The 18,468-nt window shown below is 38.6% G+C and overlaps 1 protein-coding gene across 8 annotated transcripts in view; it reads left to right on the forward strand.

Moving 5' to 3' along the window:
* The window catches only part of Phc3 (polyhomeotic homolog 3), a 72,570-nt gene that overhangs the window by 3,762 nt on the left and 50,340 nt on the right, over positions 1–18,468 (forward strand). For 6 of the 8 annotated variants that reach the window (XR_002476272.2, XM_060378168.1, XM_021631966.2 and 3 more), the window contains exons 3-6: positions 3,839–3,994; positions 6,666–6,743; positions 14,212–14,370; positions 16,668–16,766. Coding sequence is in view for 7 of the 8 variants with exons in the window: in XM_060378168.1 (XP_060234151.1) it covers positions 3,839–3,994; positions 6,666–6,743; positions 14,212–14,370; positions 16,668–16,766 (492 nt within the window). In the remaining variant the exon portion in view is untranslated. The remainder of the gene's footprint in view (positions 1–3,838; positions 3,995–6,665; positions 6,744–14,211; positions 14,371–16,667; positions 16,767–18,468) is intronic. The other 2 variants (XM_021631971.2, XM_021631972.2) reach the window with 1 other exon arrangement.

Consider the following 18,468-nt stretch of genomic DNA (forward strand, 5'->3'; position numbering starts at 1 on the left):
ACAAGAGTGAAGATATTATGTGTGAGTTATTTAGAATAGCTGCTTTTTTGGCTTATTTTATGTTTTAGCCCAACATACTGACTTACAGAAAACCTTTCACATTCAGGTGTTGTAAGAACAGTAAGCAGGAAGGTAGAGAGCGAAGAGAATAGTTGGAAAGATTTTTAGTGTAGTCACTTAGTTGAGAAAGTAAAGTTGATTCAATTGAACTTTATACCAATAGAGACAATATGGTGTTGTTTTAAAAAGAGCTGAGCGTTGCTGTCTCAGAGGTTCTTTGTTTGAAGTCTGTTTTCATTATCCTCAATATCTACGTGCCCTTGAGTGAAAGACATAATCATTGCCTTCAGTCCCAGGAAACAATAAAGTGCGGCTAGCACTGTGTACTTTTATCAGTTACCATGAGAATTAAATGACACATTTACAATGTATGGGAAACATTGCAGGTCTCTAATAAATTACAGTAGGGCCTATTGAACAGTTTTTATGTGCCGAGCATTTAATGAATGCTCTCCTTACATTGATTATTTTATTTAATCCTCACTAGAGCTCTATACAGTAAGCATTTTACAAATGGGAAAACCAGTGTTTTAAGTAAGTTAAATGGTATTTCCACACTCACATTGCTGGCAGGTTTTCTAACTTCAGCTTCTGCTGTTAACTACTTTGAGTTCTTGTTCTTCTATATTACCTGCCTTCATTTTTCTAGGATTCCCATTTATTTATTTTTATCTTTTGTACGTTGTTGTTTTGCCTGAATGTTTGTCTGAGTGAGGGTGTCAGATCCCCTGGAAAGGGAATTACTGACAGCTGTGAGCTGCCATGTGGACGCTGGGAATTGAACCCTGGTTCCTCGGGAAGAACAGCCAGTGCTCTTAATCGCTGAGCCATCTCTCCAGTCGGGGGTCTCAGCTGTTACAATTGCATTCTTTTTGTTTTTTGTTTGTGTTTGTTTTTGGAAACAGGGTTTCTCTGTGTAGCCCTGGCTGTTCTGGAACTTCATCTGTAGAACAGTCTGGCCTTGAATTCACAGAGATCCTCCTGCCTCTTCTGCTGGGATTAAAGGCCTGAACCACCACTGTCTGACTTTTTTTTTTTGTGCTGGGCTTCTTTAGAGTTTTGTATTTTATTTTATTTTATTCTTCTAAGTGCAGGGTCAGCATGTTCTCCTGTAATCGCCTTCCTCCCTGTGCTGGGCTGCTCCCTGTGCTCGGCTCTTCCAGGGTGGGTATTCCGGTATGAGGGCTATTTAACTCTGCTGTGGTTTAGAATTCAGTTCTGAAGTCATTGTAGAGAACTGTTGGAACCTCGACAGCCCAGCAGAGATTCAAGCTTGAATGCATAGTGTGCTTCTAATGTCTGCTTTTTTCTCTGTGGTGAGTGATACATGGAAGAATATGATATTAGCATACAAACGGTATGATTTTTGACTGTGCCAGTTTTTCATCTTTACTTAGGTGGGATAAATTAATAAATGAAACATCACTAGAGACATTGCAGGTGCTGACATGTCTCACAAGAAGCTAAAACTCTAGTTATTATGGGTCATTGCCTCATCTAAAATTTTTCTAAGCCACGTTCATTGAACTAAACTTTCAAGTTGTTGTTTGTTTTTTTTTTAGTCACATGGATTTTCTTTAACCTGGTTTTGGTAGAGAAACAAAATAAGAAAATAAGAATGGTGTATTGTGCCTTTAGCTTGTGATTGCCGTGCCAGGTATCAGGCAGTGACTAGGAGATCATGCTGACACAGGAAATTGCTATACTGACAGAAATAGATGTGAAGTCAGTTATTCACTTGTTGTTGTTTGAGCTTTTGGAATTTTATTATAGAATTTGAAGATCATATGTAGATTTATCTGACCAAAGAGAAACACTGACTTCTGAGTCATTCAGTGTTTCACCCAGTCTCTTGCTGTGAGGAATCGACTAGGAATCTGGGAGAAGAGTGGTGAGCAGGAAGTACGTAGTGGGAGAGAGACAGGAACACATGCAGGTGAACAGCAACTCGTGGAACTGTGAGTGGGGACTCGTGGCGTTATGTAGACATTCTCAGTTATCTGTCATGGGTATAACACTCCTTCTCCATTAGACCTTAAACCCTGTGTACTGCTGAGGGCAGAGGTCTTCACTGCCACGGCACAGTGCGGGACCCGTGAACAGATGGAGGGAGGGTTTTTCTGTTGTCTTTTTAGAAATCTTGGCCTCTCTGTTTAGGCTCAGATTTTACATCTGTTTATAATTACTATGATTAAAGATTTTTATGAGTTTATTTTAAAAAATTACTCTTACTAGATTGTTTTTTTTTGGATTTCTTTGTGTAAGAGTGTTTTGCCTGATGTATGTATGTGAACCAAGTGCATGTGGGGCCCGCCCCAGAAGAGTGTGTCCAGTCCTCTAGAACTGGAGCTATGGATGGTCATGAGCACCAGGTGGGGCTGGGAACTGAATCCAGGTCCTCTGGAAGAGCAATTATTCTTAACAGCTGAGCCAGCTTTCCAGCCCTGTATTTATTTTTTATGTGTGTGTTTTGCTTGCATGTATGATGTGTGTACCATGTGCATGCTGCTTGCCTGCAGAGGACAGAAGATGGCTTTAGATGGTCTGGCACTGCCGTTATAGACAGGTGTGAACTGCCACATGGGTGCTAGGGATCATACTCAGGTCTGTAACCAACTCTCCAGCTCTAGAAGTTTTTAAAATATTCTTCCACCAGAGTCCCAGGAGCTGGCAAGATAGCTCAGCCCATAAAGGTGTTTGTCTTCCAGCCTGACAACCTGAGTTTCTCAGAACCCACATGATGGAAGGAGAGAATCAACTCCTGAAAGTGTCCTCTGACCACACACATGCCATGGCATACCAGTACACAAATAAATAAATGGTTTTTCAAAAATTATTAAGAGCATTCCTATGTGAAAACAAAGAATTGAATATTTTTTAAAACTTGAAATTATTAAGTCATTTTCAAAGATTTAAATTTTATATAATGTTTAATATAATATTGCAGGACTTTCAGACATGTAGAAAGGCCAAACCAGTCATCTCTAATATACTGACCTTATTATCTCCTTGAGTATTTCAGAAAGTTTAAGAGTAAGTAGTATCCTACTCAATGATACTCTTCATCTTGTGATGTATTTGGTACTTATCCTGTAGCTCTATGTCTGCATTGTAGAGTACAGTGCTCACTAGGTAGACCTGTAGCAATTTATATTAAATTTAGAATTCAAGTTCATTTTAAAGTTAAAACCCACTTCTTTACCCTTGTCATTTTTATGTACTTGTTAAGACACGTGGCTGGTAGCCATTGCATTTGTCTATATTACTGTTTGGAATGGCTGCATAGTGAAACTATTCTTTATAAATATGTCCTGCCAGCTACCAAGTAGTATACAGAAAGGATGTAAAACTTAAATCCTTCCAGTGTAGGAAGGTTTATTTTCCTAGTCAGTAGTAGTAGTATTCTTTTGGATCTTTGTCTACCCGAAAGTTGTGAATTACTTAAAAATTACTATATCCATTAAATTGTAAAGTTTTCAGCTACTAATGAGAGTTGAGATTTCTCCACATATTTGTCCCATTCCGTTTTAAGTGAATGTTAATTTAATTAGTATAATGAGAACATCCTAGGTAAATGTGTCACTAAGTTTAATTACATCAAATAGTAAAGTACTTAAAAATAGTAAAAACTGCCACATTTTATACTAAAGCTTCTGGTTAAGTTAATGGTTTATCTGGAGTTATGGTTGAGCCTGTGCTTAGCATGCTCGAGGTCTCGGCAGCAGACATGTGAAGACAAACCAGGATGATGGTTTGACATGGCTTTCCCTTGTCATAGGTGATTCAGCAGGCCTTGCATCGGCCCCCCAGCTCGACAGCTCACTACCTTCAGCAGATGTACGCGGCTCAGCAACAGCACCTGATGCTGCACACGGCTGCCCTTCAGCAGCAGCATCTGAGCAGCTCCCAGCTGCAGAGTCTTGCTGCTGTTCAGGTGAGCAGAAGTAGATAGTCTGTGAGGCCACAGTTTATAGTAGATAATTGCTGTGAGCGTTCTTGAATGTCCTGTGACATTTTTCCCTGGAGGAGATGGGTTAGTAGGCTGGTTCATTGGGAGGAGAATAGGTATGTTTGTATGTTGCTCTTTATTTAAGTTGGATAAGTGTTCTATCTATGGTGTTCTTAATCTCCAAAAATTTAGGTACAACATTGAATACTTAAGGATACATGAATTATATTTTTTAAACCAAAAGTAAGTTTGTTTGTTTTCTTATGTAGGTAGTTTATATTTGTTAAAGAACGTAAGGTGGGATAAAAATCTCAGCGGTAGAAGTAGAATTGTTCATTCTTTCTACACTTGTCACTCCTGCTCTGTAGAGGCGCCTATGTGGCAGCAAATATGTCTGTGTGTGCCTTTCTAGAATCTGAAAATCAAACCAAACCAAAACATTTTCAGTCTGGTAGGTCGTCTTTAATCCCAGAATGTGGGGGGCACAGGCAGGCAGAGCTCTCTTGAGTTTGAGGCCAGCTTGGTCTACAGAGTGAGTTCCAGGACAGCAAGGACTACACAGAAAAACTCTGTCTCAAAACACAAAACAAAATAAGAAACTACCAAAATATTTTTAAATTAATATTATACAATTTTAACTTTTTGTGACATTTAGTTAATGTTAAATCTCAACAGAAAATAATTTTAATTCGTAGACCCTGAAAAAAACATATTTCTGTAATTCATAGATACCAGCTCTTACTTTTTTTTCTTTGTTTTTTGGTTTTTTGAGGCAAGATTTCTCTGTGTCACTTTGTAGCCAGGTTGGCCTCAAACTCACAGAGTCACAGAGATCCGCCTGCCTCTGCCTCCCAGAGTGCTGGGATCCCAGGTGTGCGCCACTGTGTCCAGCTTTACTTCTTTTCAATAGTATACTCTTTCTTTCTTTCTTTCTTTCTTTCTTTCTTTCTTTCTTTCTTTCTTTCTTTCTTTTCTTTCTTTCTTTTTTTTTTTTTTTTTTTTAAGACACAGTCTTCTTACTATGTGCTCCTGGCTGGCCTAGAAGTTACTATCTAGACCATGCTGGCCTCAATCTCACAGAGATCCACCTGCTTCTACCTCCCAAATGCTGAGATTATATGTGTGTTCCACTATGCCAGGCTTCAATAGTGAATCAAAAATAATATCTTAAATAGCAGCTGTGTTTATGATTTGAGGAAATTGAGACCCACTAGCTGTTGGTGTAGCTCAAGTTTCAGCCCTTGCTGTTCTGGAACTCCCTCTGTAGACCAGGTTGCTCTCAGGCTCGGAGATCTGCCTGCCTCTGCCTCCTGAGTGCTAGGAGCAAAGGTGTGCGCCGCCGCCACCACCACCTGACTTCTTTTTCTTTTTTAACCAAATTATTAATGGCTTTGATGTGTTGTCTGTGATCACACATGAGTGTGATTGTGTATCCATGTGTGCACACGTGGAGACCAGAGCAGAATGGCAGGCATCTTTCTTAGCCATCTTTCTCTGCAGCTCTGCCACCTCCCTGCCTTGAAAATGGTCTCCCAGGCACCAGAAGCCCCCTGTTTCATTAGGCTGTAGCTTGCAAGGTCTCCCTGCCTTTTCCTTCATTTCTTGACTTAAATGAATATGATGGCATGCCTGGCTTTTATGTGAATGCTAGGAGTTCAAACTCAGTGTCTTCAGGCTTACAGAGCAAATAGTCTTACACAGCCATCAGCTCTCAGTTTCATTTTCATAATGATGGAGTAGGAAACTGTACTTCAAAGATCATCTGTAAAAGTAGCTTTCTTTACTACTGAGTCATTATTCCAGACCCAGTGCAGGCACTTTTATTTCATGGGATAGACAAAAATAATATCAGGTGGGAATGGCTTATCTTCTAGCTGTTTTCCAGGACACAATGTTTTTATTCTTGGGCTATTTTGTTTCTTTCTTTGCTTTGTGTCACAGAGTTAGTGGGATCCTGCCCATTCCCAGGCAAGGGGTCTCAGTAGACACTTGACAAAATAAACATGCTTGGGGATGAAGTTTGTCGGAGGCAATCCCACTTCTAGTACTAATTAGCTGCTTGGTGAGCTCAGGTAACATATGGCAATTTACCAATATAATATACATTATGAGAGTGCAGCTAATAAAACAAGATTAGGGTCAGGGAGATGACGGGGAGGGTAAAGGCACCTGTGGCTAAGCTTGGCAACAAATTTGATGAACTGGTTTTGATCCCTGGGACCTACAAGGTAGAAGTTGTGTTCTGTGAAGCACATGTATGCAGTAACACAATAAATACATACAGAAATGTAAAAGTAAGACTAGCCAGGTGGGGAAGGGGAGGGCTTTGTTTTCACCTTTCAGCTTTGTTTTTTCTTTTTAAAGATATGGCCGGGATCAAGCCATGTTGACAATAAAACAATTTGTTTTATACATGGACTTTAGAATTTTTATTGTAGTTTTATATTATGTAGCTCAAGGAAGTGGTTTTTTTGTTTTGTTTTTGTTTTGTGTTTTTTTCTCCTCCCTTGCCATGTTTTCTGTAGACAGTCAAGCACTCAAAACAGAAAGGAGCTAAAGATGTTTGACAACTAGCTGTTTCTATCAAGGTTCTGATAGCTCAAGGAAGTTTTTAGCTTAATGGTTTTTACATATTACAATAGTTTTATTATTTTAGGCAAGTTTGTCCAGCGGAAGACCATCTACATCCCCAACAGGAAGTGTCACACAACAGTCAAGCATGTCCCAGACATCTGTAAGTACCCTAAAATTTCTCCTGAATTTAACATTTCTAATTGTTGTTTTCCAAAATTAAACTTGTTATCACGAAGCTGCTATTTAGTTAATGAGTTCCTAGAAATTGTAAAGTTGGAGAATTAAATTTTTAAAAATAGGAGGTTTTTTTAAAAAAAAGGCTGATTTTTATATTTATTATGTTTATGTGTTTATCAGTGCATGAATATTTGTTTGTATATGTAGATGTTTAAGGAGGCTGGAGACATCAGAGCCCTCAAGAGTTATAGTTACAGGCTGCTGTAACTATATGTATTCCCATCAGTTGGGAATTCAACACTAATCTTCTGCAAGAAAGTACATCCTTAGTCATGGAATTGTCTCCAGCTCTTGAAAATCTGAGTGTATTCTTACACATTTTTCTCATTGATTATATTTGGGTGTTTTGTGAGTCTCACTTCTTTCAGTTTTAAGAATTTATTGGAAGCCTGAAGTACTGAAAAACATATTATCTTTGAAGGACTAAAAAGTACTAAAGTAGACACACGCACACATGCACACATACACAAGAGAAAAAAAAAGATTCTTTTGAGTGTTTTGTATTTTGGAACAAATTTCTAAAATTCCATTTGAGATAGGGGTAATTTATTTTGAGAAAGGAGTAAAAGAAAGCTCTTTTTCTGTATTACGCATATGTGGTGGTTTGAATAGGAATGGCCCCTATAGACTCATGTGTTTGAATGCTTGGCCCATAGGGAGTGGCACTATTAGGAGGTGTGGCCTTGTTGAAGTAGGTGTGGTTTTGTTGGAGGAAGTTTGTCACTGTGGAGCTGGGCTTTGAGGTCTCATACATGCTCAAGCGAGGCCTACTGTGGCACACAGTTCCTCCATGCTGCCTGGGGATCAAGATGTAGTACTCTCAGCTCTCTCTGCAGCACCATGTCTGCCTGCGCGGCTCCATACTTCCCACCATGATGATAATGGTCTAAACCTCTGAGACTATCAGTCAGCCCTAATTAAATGTTTTCCTTTATAAGAGTTGCCATGGTCATGGTATTTCTTTATAGCAATAGAAGACCTAACTAAGATAGCATATATCCTGGGAAATGTGAACTATTTCTTGGAATAAAAAAAAAAAAATCTATATAGACATGTTAGCAAATGTCAGCTTTTTAGTTTGAAATAATTTCAAATTAAAACAGTAATAAAAAATTTCTATTCAGGTTCCCCAATTTTGTTTGTGTATACAACATTGTCTTTCTTTTAAGTTTAATTGGTACAGTGCAGGTTATTCTTAACTTTTTAAGCAAAAATATGGGCCAGATAGTTCTCTGTTGTCAGGGGCTGTCAGAGGCATTTCAGGAGACAGCATCCCTACTGTCTACAGCTAGACAACAGCAGCAGCTGTGCTTCCTCCTTTCCAAGAGCAACTGAATACGGCTCCTGGTTGACAAGCTGCAGTTGAAAACCACTGAGTTTTCCTAAGAAAGTCCTTGTAATTATTCTTTTCCGGTCCAAGGTCGTTTTATGGAGTTGAAGATGAAGTTGCATTTACCTAAACTGTCTGTCTGTCTGCCTATCCATCTATCTATCTATCTATCTATCTATCTATCTATCTATCTATCTATCGTCTGTCACGTTTGGTTCTAACCTACTTCGCTGGGCTATCCAGTCTCAGGTTTCTGGCCATCCAGGCAGTGTAGGTCATGAGTTCCCTCTTGTGGTATCAGCTCAAGTTAAACCAGACATTGGTTGGCCATTTCAACAAGTTCTATACATCTTGCAGACAGGACTGATGGTTGGTCAAAGATATTGTGGGTGGGATGGTATCCACCTGCAGAGTATCTTCCCACGCCAAAGAGACTAGAATGTAGTGGTGAAGTCTCCATGCAGGCACCAGCTCAACCTCTGTATACTCATTGAGCTGTGTAGATGTTGTCTCTGGCAGTGGGGCCCCACTAGCAGTTTTGGAAAGCAACCCTCCATTTTAGTATCAGCCTGGTTGTTTGAGGATCTTCATGGGACCCCTCAGACAAAACTCCACTGAGAACACAACCCAGTCCCACTGTTAGTATTTATATAAAAATGCCATGCACACAACAGATCTCATGAAAACATTTACTTGGGGTGGGGGAGCAGAAGAGTGTTAGGGCTTGAGTAATCCATGAAGGAAGAGAGACAGAGACAGAGAGAAAGAGAGATGGGGGGAAGGGGACGCCAACAGAGAAAAGGGAGATAGCAAGAGAAGAGAGAGAGCAAGAGAAAGAGGTAAGAGCTAGAGAGGGAGGTGAGAGGCATAAGAGGCAGGGGTCCATTTATAGCTCCTGACTAACCTTGTTTGAACCTTGTCTGCCCCACATACCTGGCAGGCAACATATGATATCATAGGTTACTAGGCAACCAAGAAGCCGGCTGCCTAAATGCTAACACCCACTACTGGAAGCCTTACTGGCTACAAAAGATGGCCAGTTCAGACTCGATATCCTCCATTATTTTGTGTCCTCACTAGGGTCACTCTTAGAGATTAGAGAAAGTTTCCACTGCACTAGGTTTTCACACTGGACCCCCAAATGCCCCCTATTCCAGCTGTCTCTTTCCGTACTCTCCTTCCTTCCTCCCCACCTCCCCACCTGATCCTTCCTGCTCCTGTCCTCTCCCTCAAACCTATTTCTCATTCCCAGGGAGATCCATCCATCCCCCACAACCCTTGAGATTTCTCAGCCACTTGAGATTCTATTGAGAATTTTCTGTTTAGCACTATACCCCATTTTAGATATCTAGTTTCTTGATTTCTTTATCTATTTTGGATATTAGCTCTTCGTTGGGTGTAGGGTTGATGAAGATCTTTTCCCATTCTGTAAGCTGCCATTTTGCCATTACAATTGACAGTGTCCTTTGCCTTAGAGAAGCTGTTCAGTTTTAAGAGGTCTCATTTATTAATTGTTGATCTTAGAGCCTGAGTTGTTGGTGTTCAGAAAGTCGTCTCCTATGCTGCCAGCTCGTTCAAGGCTGTTCCCCATTTTCTCTTCTATCAGGTTCAGTGTGTCCGGTTTATGTCAAGGTCTTTGATCATGTTTCTTCCCTCTTCTAATTCCTCACAGATCCTCCCCTACATCCCTAGCCACTTAAGTTACATTCTCTCTTTGAAAAACAAAACAACCCCCCAAACCCAACCCAAACCAACAACCCCCCCCAAACAAGAAGTTAAAAAAAAAAAAACCACAAAAGTAAAAATCAAACAAAAGACCAGTAATTAGAAAAAATGGCCAAACAAAGGAAAAATGAAACAAAAGTTCACAAAAATATGATTGAATTGTTTTGTATTGGCTGCATATTCTTGGACATGGGGATCCAGTGTCTTCTTTTGGCCTCTGTAGGCCCTGCACTCACCTGCAATCTCCCTTCCCCCATGTAAACACATAATTAAAAAGTTCCCCCTAACCCCAAGTTTGGGTTTCTCCGTGTGTGGTTTTAGCTGTCCTGGAACTCACTCTGTAGGCTAGGCTGGCCTTGAACTCACAGATATGCCTGCCTCTGCCTTCCAAGTGCCAGGATGAAGGCATGTACCACCAGCTAGAACTGTTTTTGTTTTAATTCAAGTTATGAGAATATTCAGTGATATCACTGTTATTATGAATGATGTATTATAAAATGATGTATTGCATGAATGTGGGGTTTCATGTTAAATTCTGTAACTGACCAGTCATGTAATTTAGGGCAAGTAAGCCATTTAACTTGGCTTACTCCAAACTTTTGTGATACTGTCTGTTTAGAATTTTTAGTTTTTCTTCATCCAGATATTACTACATTTAGATTAAAGAGAGAAGACTAAGTAAACAGTTATATTGTTTGAATTGTATCTTCCCAACTTCCTATGTTGAAAACCTAACTCATGTTACTGTATTAGAAATAGATTCTGTAGTGAACTGATTTAAGGTTAAGTGAGATCTTAAGGATGTAGCCCTCATATGAGAGAACTGATGTCTTTCAAAGAGGAAAAGTTCCCAGTGCTCTCTCAAGCATGGAGGATATAGGAGAAGGCAGCAGGCTGCTGGCTAAGAAGAGAGCCCACACTACAAATTTATGGTTTGTACTTCCTTACTCTTCATAAGAGTGAAAAATAAATTTCTTTTTTTTAAAGTTTGTGGTACTGGGAATTGAGTGCAGGCCTTCCTGCATGCTGAGTGCAGCTCTACCACTGAGCACAGGCTCCACTCTAAGTTGCTGTTGCTCAAGTTGTTGGGTTGTGGTGTTCTGTTATGGTAGACTAATACAAAAAAGGTGTTGCGTCTCAAAGTTAGCCAGACACATCAGTTTTTGAATTATTCAATAACATTGTATTTGAAGAGAGGGTCTTCTTATATAGTTTGAGTACCAGTGATTTATATGTTAATTTATGATTTTCAGGGTTTCTTAAATAGTTTCCATGTATGATAAAAGTATGTGTGCCTTGTACATTGAAGGGCTACTGCTTGATCCTAGAGTTCTGTGCCTGCTTCAGAATGGCTGTCCAGCAGTCCCAGGCACCCTCCTGTCCCAGCCTTCCCCTGCTGAGATTGGAGGTGTGTGCTGCTGTCCTGGCATCAAACTCAGGTTCTCATCGTGTGACAAGCACTTTACTGACTGAGCCATTTCTCCAGCCTATGTTTCAGAAATTTTTAGTGCCTGTATGCTATCAGGCACAGTATTGGGTACCAAAAATTCAAAGAAAACAAAGATTTTAGAGCTGAGGATACAAACAGGTCAAAGAGCACCGTGGTGAGCGTTCTGTTTGGTGGGACATTTTCTGAAGTCTTACATGTAGTGAGACAGTGGTAATAAACCTGAACTTTTCTATTTCATACCTTTTATAATTTTGTATTGAATAATTTTAGGAATTTTGAAAACAAGGGTGATTGTTTTCAGAATTTTAGCTAGTAAGCCTGAAAGTGCGGCTTGATCATAGAGTACTTGCCTAGCATGCCAGACTGCAAAGACCGAAAGTAAATACCTACTTCATTACCAAACAGAAACAGAGGAGCAGTAACAAGGGTTAGAACTGGGGTTGGGCAGGAAGCCGTGACGTGCTAAAAGGACAAAAGTCACCCTTGACTGGCCCCAGTAATGGATTGTGTGAGCCACCTAACAAAGACTTGTTTCAGGTGCTGCTTTGAAGAAACGGAACACTAAGTAAAAACAGAAAACCAATTCACAGATTTATCAGAAAGTTAACAGATTAAAATTTAAAGAAAATCCACACAAATCCGAGACCTGAATAATTCATTGAAAAAACAACAACAACAACAAAATAGCATCAAGAGCAAAACTAACCAGGCAAAACAAGAATCTGTGGACTTCAAAGACAGAATACTTCAAAATACAGCCTCCCAGTAGCCTGTGATCTCCAGGAATGGCGGTGGTTGTAGCTGATGCAGCACCGGGAAGCCTTTGGCCTCTGCTGCTGAGGTTTGGATGGAGATAAAGGCTTTGCAGTCAACTGCCAGTGATTTTGGCCAAGATGCCAGTTTGTCTCATAGAGGCCGTGAGTCCCTATCTAGTGCAAGGGCAAGTTGAAAGACTTAGTCCAAGGGTTCCAACCTAGAATTTGGGGCTGGGAGGATGTGACTAGGGCTGGGCTTTGCTTTTGCAGGGAAAGGACTTTCCTTCCAGCTGACAATGTTGCTCTCTGTGCTGTGCTGCTTGGGGCTGGGGGAGGGGTAGCAGGGTTCCTCCTATTCTCCTCAACAGCATCTTTTCTTGCTGTGCTGCAACCATCTCCTGTTCTCTAACCTGGTATGTGTGGGTCTCATGAAGGGAATTTCACGTTTAGATACTTTAAGTTGGTATTTTCTCTGGTGGAAGGTTGCTGGAGAGCTCTGCTTCACCATTTTGTTCATCAAATGTTAATGTATCAGATTGTATTAAAGGGCTATGCAGGCAGTGTGAATGTGGATTTTATACCCACACATGGTAAATGCCTGAAATTTTGGTTCTCAACAGGTGTCTCCCTCTACCCTTCCAGTATGTCAGGGCAGGTATAACAGCTTCCTAGCTGCTTCTCAGAATATGTAAGTGGAGCCTTTTACATACTGATCAGCCCTTTTCAGGATCTTGTCTTAAAATAGGGATTTCCCTTCCAGCTTTAGCATGTAACAACAGGCCAGACGTGGACCTTCTGTCTCTTAGGCACAGCACACCTAGAGTTGACTCAGTGCCATTTGTTGCTGCATGTCTGGATGTGAGTTTCTCACTGAGCCCTGCACACTTCCCTCCCCTGCTCCTTTGTTTACTTTAAAACTCCATTCCATTTTCATATCGATTGAACATTTGAAAGTGTCTTTGAGCACGTGGGTGTGTATTCACTTCTGGACCAGAGGCCTAATACTTCTTAATTTTATTTTCTGCTTTGTTACACAAAAAAGGATTTAAGGTGAGGTTGAGTTACATTCTCTGTTTGAAATTTAAGAATGAATGATACATGGACATGATTATGGATTGGAAAGATGAAAAAGGGTTTAAGTATCTCTCGTTCTCCCTGTTTACCTACTCCTTTTCATCTTTCCTTCATAGTTGTCAAGCAAGTTGCCAGTTTCTAATGTATTTCTAGGGATTTACTAGACTACATTGATCTTTACTGTTTTGAGGTAGGATCGTACTATATAGTGCAGCTGTTCAGCAACTCCAAGTATAGCCCAACTCAGACTCACCTGGAACAGTCTTTCTCCCTCAGCCTTTCTAGTACTTGAAGTATAGGCTTGTGCCCTCCTTCAGCCACATACTAATTTTCTTTCTTTCTTTCTTTCTTTTTTTTTTTTTTGTTTAGACCAGATTTCATGTACCCCACATTTGCCTAGAACCTACTTAGTAGCCCAGGGCTGGCTTTTAACCCATGAGCCTTCTTCTTCAGCCTTCTAAGTGCTGGGTTACACGAGTCACCACATCTGCTTTCTAATTAATTCTTAGGCTTTAAGTGTTTCTATACTAATTTTGTAGCCAATATTCAGGACTTTTCCACCTGTTTGACAGGTAGAAATTTTATTTTCTTCTGCTTTGACAGCTTTTAAGTTAAAACATTATGCTAGTTTTATGTTACTTGCATAATATTTATATATGAAGAGATTTTTGTATTTTGACTTTTATTCACATCAGAAGCTCCTCGGAATGTGACAGTGTGATAAAATAATGTATTAAAGTTAGAATTTTGAAGTTATTTACTTGGTGAAATATTAAAATAATTGAACATTACCTCTAATTTGGGGAGGTAGTAGCTATGACATTTTAAGATGCTACAAGTCTTACTAAAATGTGGATATGTTCAAGAGTTGTTCCAGTTACTAAGCAGTCTCTGCTGTTTTTGCTTTTTGTATATGGAAACAGTTCCCCAAAGTGAAAGGTTCTGTCAAAGGTCAAAGCCTCTCTTTGAGGTTTCCACTATTGTCTACCTAGCTTCAGCTTGGTAAAATTGAGGAACACAGAGGCAAACATATGACCTATTATGTTTTCTATCTTAGATCAACCTCTCCACTTCTCCTACACCTGCTCAGCTGATGAATCGTTCCCAGACTTCCAGTTCTACCAGCGGCAGTATTACCCAACAGACTATGTTGCTAGGGAGTACCTCTCCAACATTAACGGCCAGCCAAGCTCAAATGTATCTCCGAGCTCAAATGGTAAGCTACAAGATACCAGCTTTACAGTGTCTAAGGACTGGAGAGTTCAAATTTTTCTGGATTTGATGCAATGAAGCATTTTTAATACTTAAGTTACTTAACAAGTGTGTATGAGTGGTGCATATGCTTAGCCTTTGTACATTTATAAATGCACATAAAAATTCTACCTTGAATTAGTAGGCCTTTTGGTAAAAATAGTTGTTAATACTGAGTTACCAATTTTAAGAACTTTTAAAAATATTTTGACATCTCCACAATTGAAGAGCTCTCAATAATTGATGCCATCTTATGGTTTTAGTACCTATAGTACTAAATGATATAAAATCATTTATTGGGCTGACATCAAAGATTTGAGGAAATAGTTGGAAATATTAAAAACTTAGTTTTTAACTATAAAATTTTGTCCTAGGACCTTCTTAAATCTGGATTGGAGTTCTGATAGTTTTCCAGGTAGTTTATAGCTTTGATTGTTATCGTCTCAAATTCTGTAATGTTGTATTCTTATGTGTTCTTCAATTTCATTATTAATATAGAAATGTTAACTGATTATTCTATAATTAGGTACTTACTGATTTCCTGATTTAATTGTTGAACTTTTAGAGGAATGTAGACATTGGCTGGCACAATTTGTACAAAGTTAGACAAATGTTTTAGCATCTATATGTGTTTTTACTTATTTAAGTTGTATATGTGTATTTAGTAAGTTAATTATGCAGGACTAAAGATTGAACCCAGGCCTTCATGCATACTATACAGGCATCCTATTAATACCCAACATCTTTAGTCTCCTTAATATGCAGATTTCTGATCAGTGAACTGGATATATATCTGATCCTAGTTCTTCATTTAAAATTGGAAAGTAAGTTTCTAGTCATATTTCTGGCACAAATGATGTAGAGTAGACTCCATCTTTCTCTTCTGGATTACTTCTCTCCCATAAAACTGTCTTTAATAATGTGATTTAAGATTAGTCTGAACCATTTGAAAAAAAAAATTATGATTTTGACCTTTAAGATGGGCAGTTTATATAGTTCAATCTAATAGAATATCTTCCTTTTGGGGTGGAGTGCTTTGAGGCTGCATGCACTGAAAATAAAATTTGTTGATGAATTTACTTAGGTTCAGTAAGTGAATAAAGAATTAAGATATAAAAGTTTTAGAGGAAAAGAAGGCTCAGAAAAGGTTGGGGTTGAATAGAATTGGGCATAGTGAATATGATCATTATGTATATACATACTTGAAAATCACATTGAAACCCAGTATTATATATTTAATACATACTAGTAAAAGTTCAAGATTAGAAAATATTCCTAATTGATCATTTTACTTTAAATAACAGTAAGGTAGTGAGTAATTCTTGAAATAACATTAAGATAGAATATCTACACACTTTTTGAAACCTATCATAATTTACTAAATTCAGTTAGATTAAGTAGATTGTTTTAGAAATTAATGGAACTTTTTGATATTAAAAGTTTGAAACAAGGGGGCTGGAGAGATGGCTTACTGGTTAAGAACACTGTATGCTCTTCCAGAGGTCCTGTGTTCAATTCCCAGCAACCACATGGTGGCTCACAACCACCTATAATGGAATCTGATGCTCTCTTCTGTCATGTAGGCATAAATGGAAATAAAGTGCTCATATGTATAAATAAATAAATCTTAAAAAAAAAAAAACAAAAAACCAAAGTTTGAAACAAGATGGTGATGTGTAGATTTTGTTTTTCTCTTTTTTGCTGTTTTGGTGGGAAGACTTTTTGTTGCTCTGTTTTGTTGCTCTGGCATTTACATTTAGAACATGAAGAGCAACCTTCCTTTGTCTGGTAGGTAGATCCCCTGTAGCTGAGAAGCAGTGCAGTAAAGTATGTGGTATTGGTATCTGTATGGACTAAAGAGCTCTTTTGGTGTTTTTTTTTTTTCCTGTTTTTTACCAAAAATGAATCTATATCCTAATGTAGTTTTATTTTACTTTCCATCTTAAGAATCCTGGGATAGTAGCTTTTATTGGGAACAAAATTTGGATTGAGTGTTTTCTAACACCAAAACACTTTTTTTTTTTGAGTGGATTTTACCCCCTACTCTCAGAATTGTGAGCTGTTTCAAAGCTGTGATGACTTTTTTGAGCTCTGTGATCATAACCTTCTCTTTGTCATGTGAAGCGTTTTGCTTAGGAGGTAATCCTAACTGCCATTGTCTCTCTGTCACAAAGTTCAGTCGCTTGCCTGCTTGCTTACACATTGTGTGTGGGACATGTTCTTTAGTCTCAGGGTGTTATTTTTGGTTTTCTGTCTGTACAGCTGATTTTCACACCCGCTACCACTGTGGCTGCTGTACAGTCTGACATTCCTGTTGTCTCGTCGCCATCGTCATCTTCCTGTCAGTCTGCAGCTACTCAGGTGAGACTGTCTAGCTTCACAGTGTGGTCCTGGAGGTCTGGATCTCAGTGTAAAGATGGGCACTGCACTGCATTTGAGTTCAGCTTGTCTGCTTTGGGGTGCACTGCCATGCCTTTGTGGTGGAGTTCATAAAACATCGAGAACTTCAAGAATGTACTTGTTTTATTAAACATAGATTTAGGTTACTAGGTGATCATCAAGGTTTTGTAATGACATTGTATTTTTAGTTTCATTATATACCAGATTTCTTTTTTTGCATGAATTATATTCTTTTTTTGTAGATTTCCTTTGCAAGGAGTTATATAATAGACAAATCAAAGTGGATGATAGCTTTAAGTTTAAAAAAGAATTAAATTGGCAAACTAAGTTAAAAACTTAAGTAGAGTATTACTTTATTTGATACTATGGAAAAAAATGAACTTTAACTTCTCTTTTATTCACAAAAATATGCTGAAAGTAGAATGTAAGCCTAAAGGTTAAAAAAAAATAACTTTCTAGGATAAACAGGACAGCATCTTTGCAAGTCTGGGGTAGGCAAGGCTTTCTTAGAAACAAAAATAAATTGGACTTTATTAAAACTAAAAATTATTCTTTAAAGAATCATTTCAAAAATGAATACCCAGGCTACAGGCTGAGAAAAACTATTCACAATATGTGTATCTGACCAAAGATTGTACCTAGAATATTTTTTAAAATGCCTATAGTTTAGTAATTGATTATAAGGTCAGTTTGGACAAAAGATTTGAAGCGATAGTTCACAAAAGAACTATGTAGGTATATGCCTTTAATCCCAGTATGTAGGAGGTAGAGGCAAGTATACCTCTATGAGTTTGAGGCCAACCTGGTCTTATATAGTGAATTTCAGAAGAGCCAGAACTACAGAGTGAGACTCTCTTCAACAACAACAACCTAAACAAAGAAAATATATAAAAGGTGAATGAACACAGGAAAAAAATGTTCAGCATCATACATCATTGCTGATGTATAAACCAGAGCCATAATGAACATCATTATACACTCAGCTGGACGGCTGAAATGAAGACTGTGGATACTGCAGTAGTTTATAATAGCTAAGTAGTCTTTAACTGCCAAACGTGTAAATAGATGGTACTGTGTTCACACAGTAGAATAGCGCTCCATGGTGAAAAGAGCAGATCACTGACATGTCTTACAAATATGGCTAGCAAATGAAGCTAGACACAATACATACATCCTCTGTGATTCTGCACTTTTTTTTGTTTTTAAAGATTTATTTGTTTTTTATACAACATTCTGCCTGCACACCAGATCTTACTATAGATGGTTATGAGCCACCAAGTAATTGCTGGGAATTGAACTCAAGACCTTTGGAAGAACAGCGAGTGTTCTTAACCTCTGAGCCATCTCTCTAGCCCCAATTCTGTACTTTTTTAAGTTCCAGAATAGGGAAAAGTCTTCATAATGAAAAAGCTAGATTAATGGTACCTGGGGTAGAGGTGGGAAAAACTGACTAGGAGGGAAGTTTTGTGTATTGTTTGGGATAGTGGTTATATGCTGTATTCCTCCTGTCAAAATTCATGGAACATGCACCTATTATAAGTGATACCTCAGCAAAAACTATTTAGATTCAGTAAGCTTTAAGTTACAAAAATTGAGTAGACTGTTACATTATGATGCTATTTTAGGACTTCATGGCAGTCATTAATATATTGGGTCATCTTTG

The sequence above is a fragment of the Meriones unguiculatus genome, chromosome 2 (genome assembly GCF_030254825.1).
Source record: "Meriones unguiculatus strain TT.TT164.6M chromosome 2, Bangor_MerUng_6.1, whole genome shotgun sequence".
Lineage (NCBI taxonomy): Eukaryota > Metazoa > Chordata > Mammalia > Rodentia > Muridae > Meriones > Meriones unguiculatus.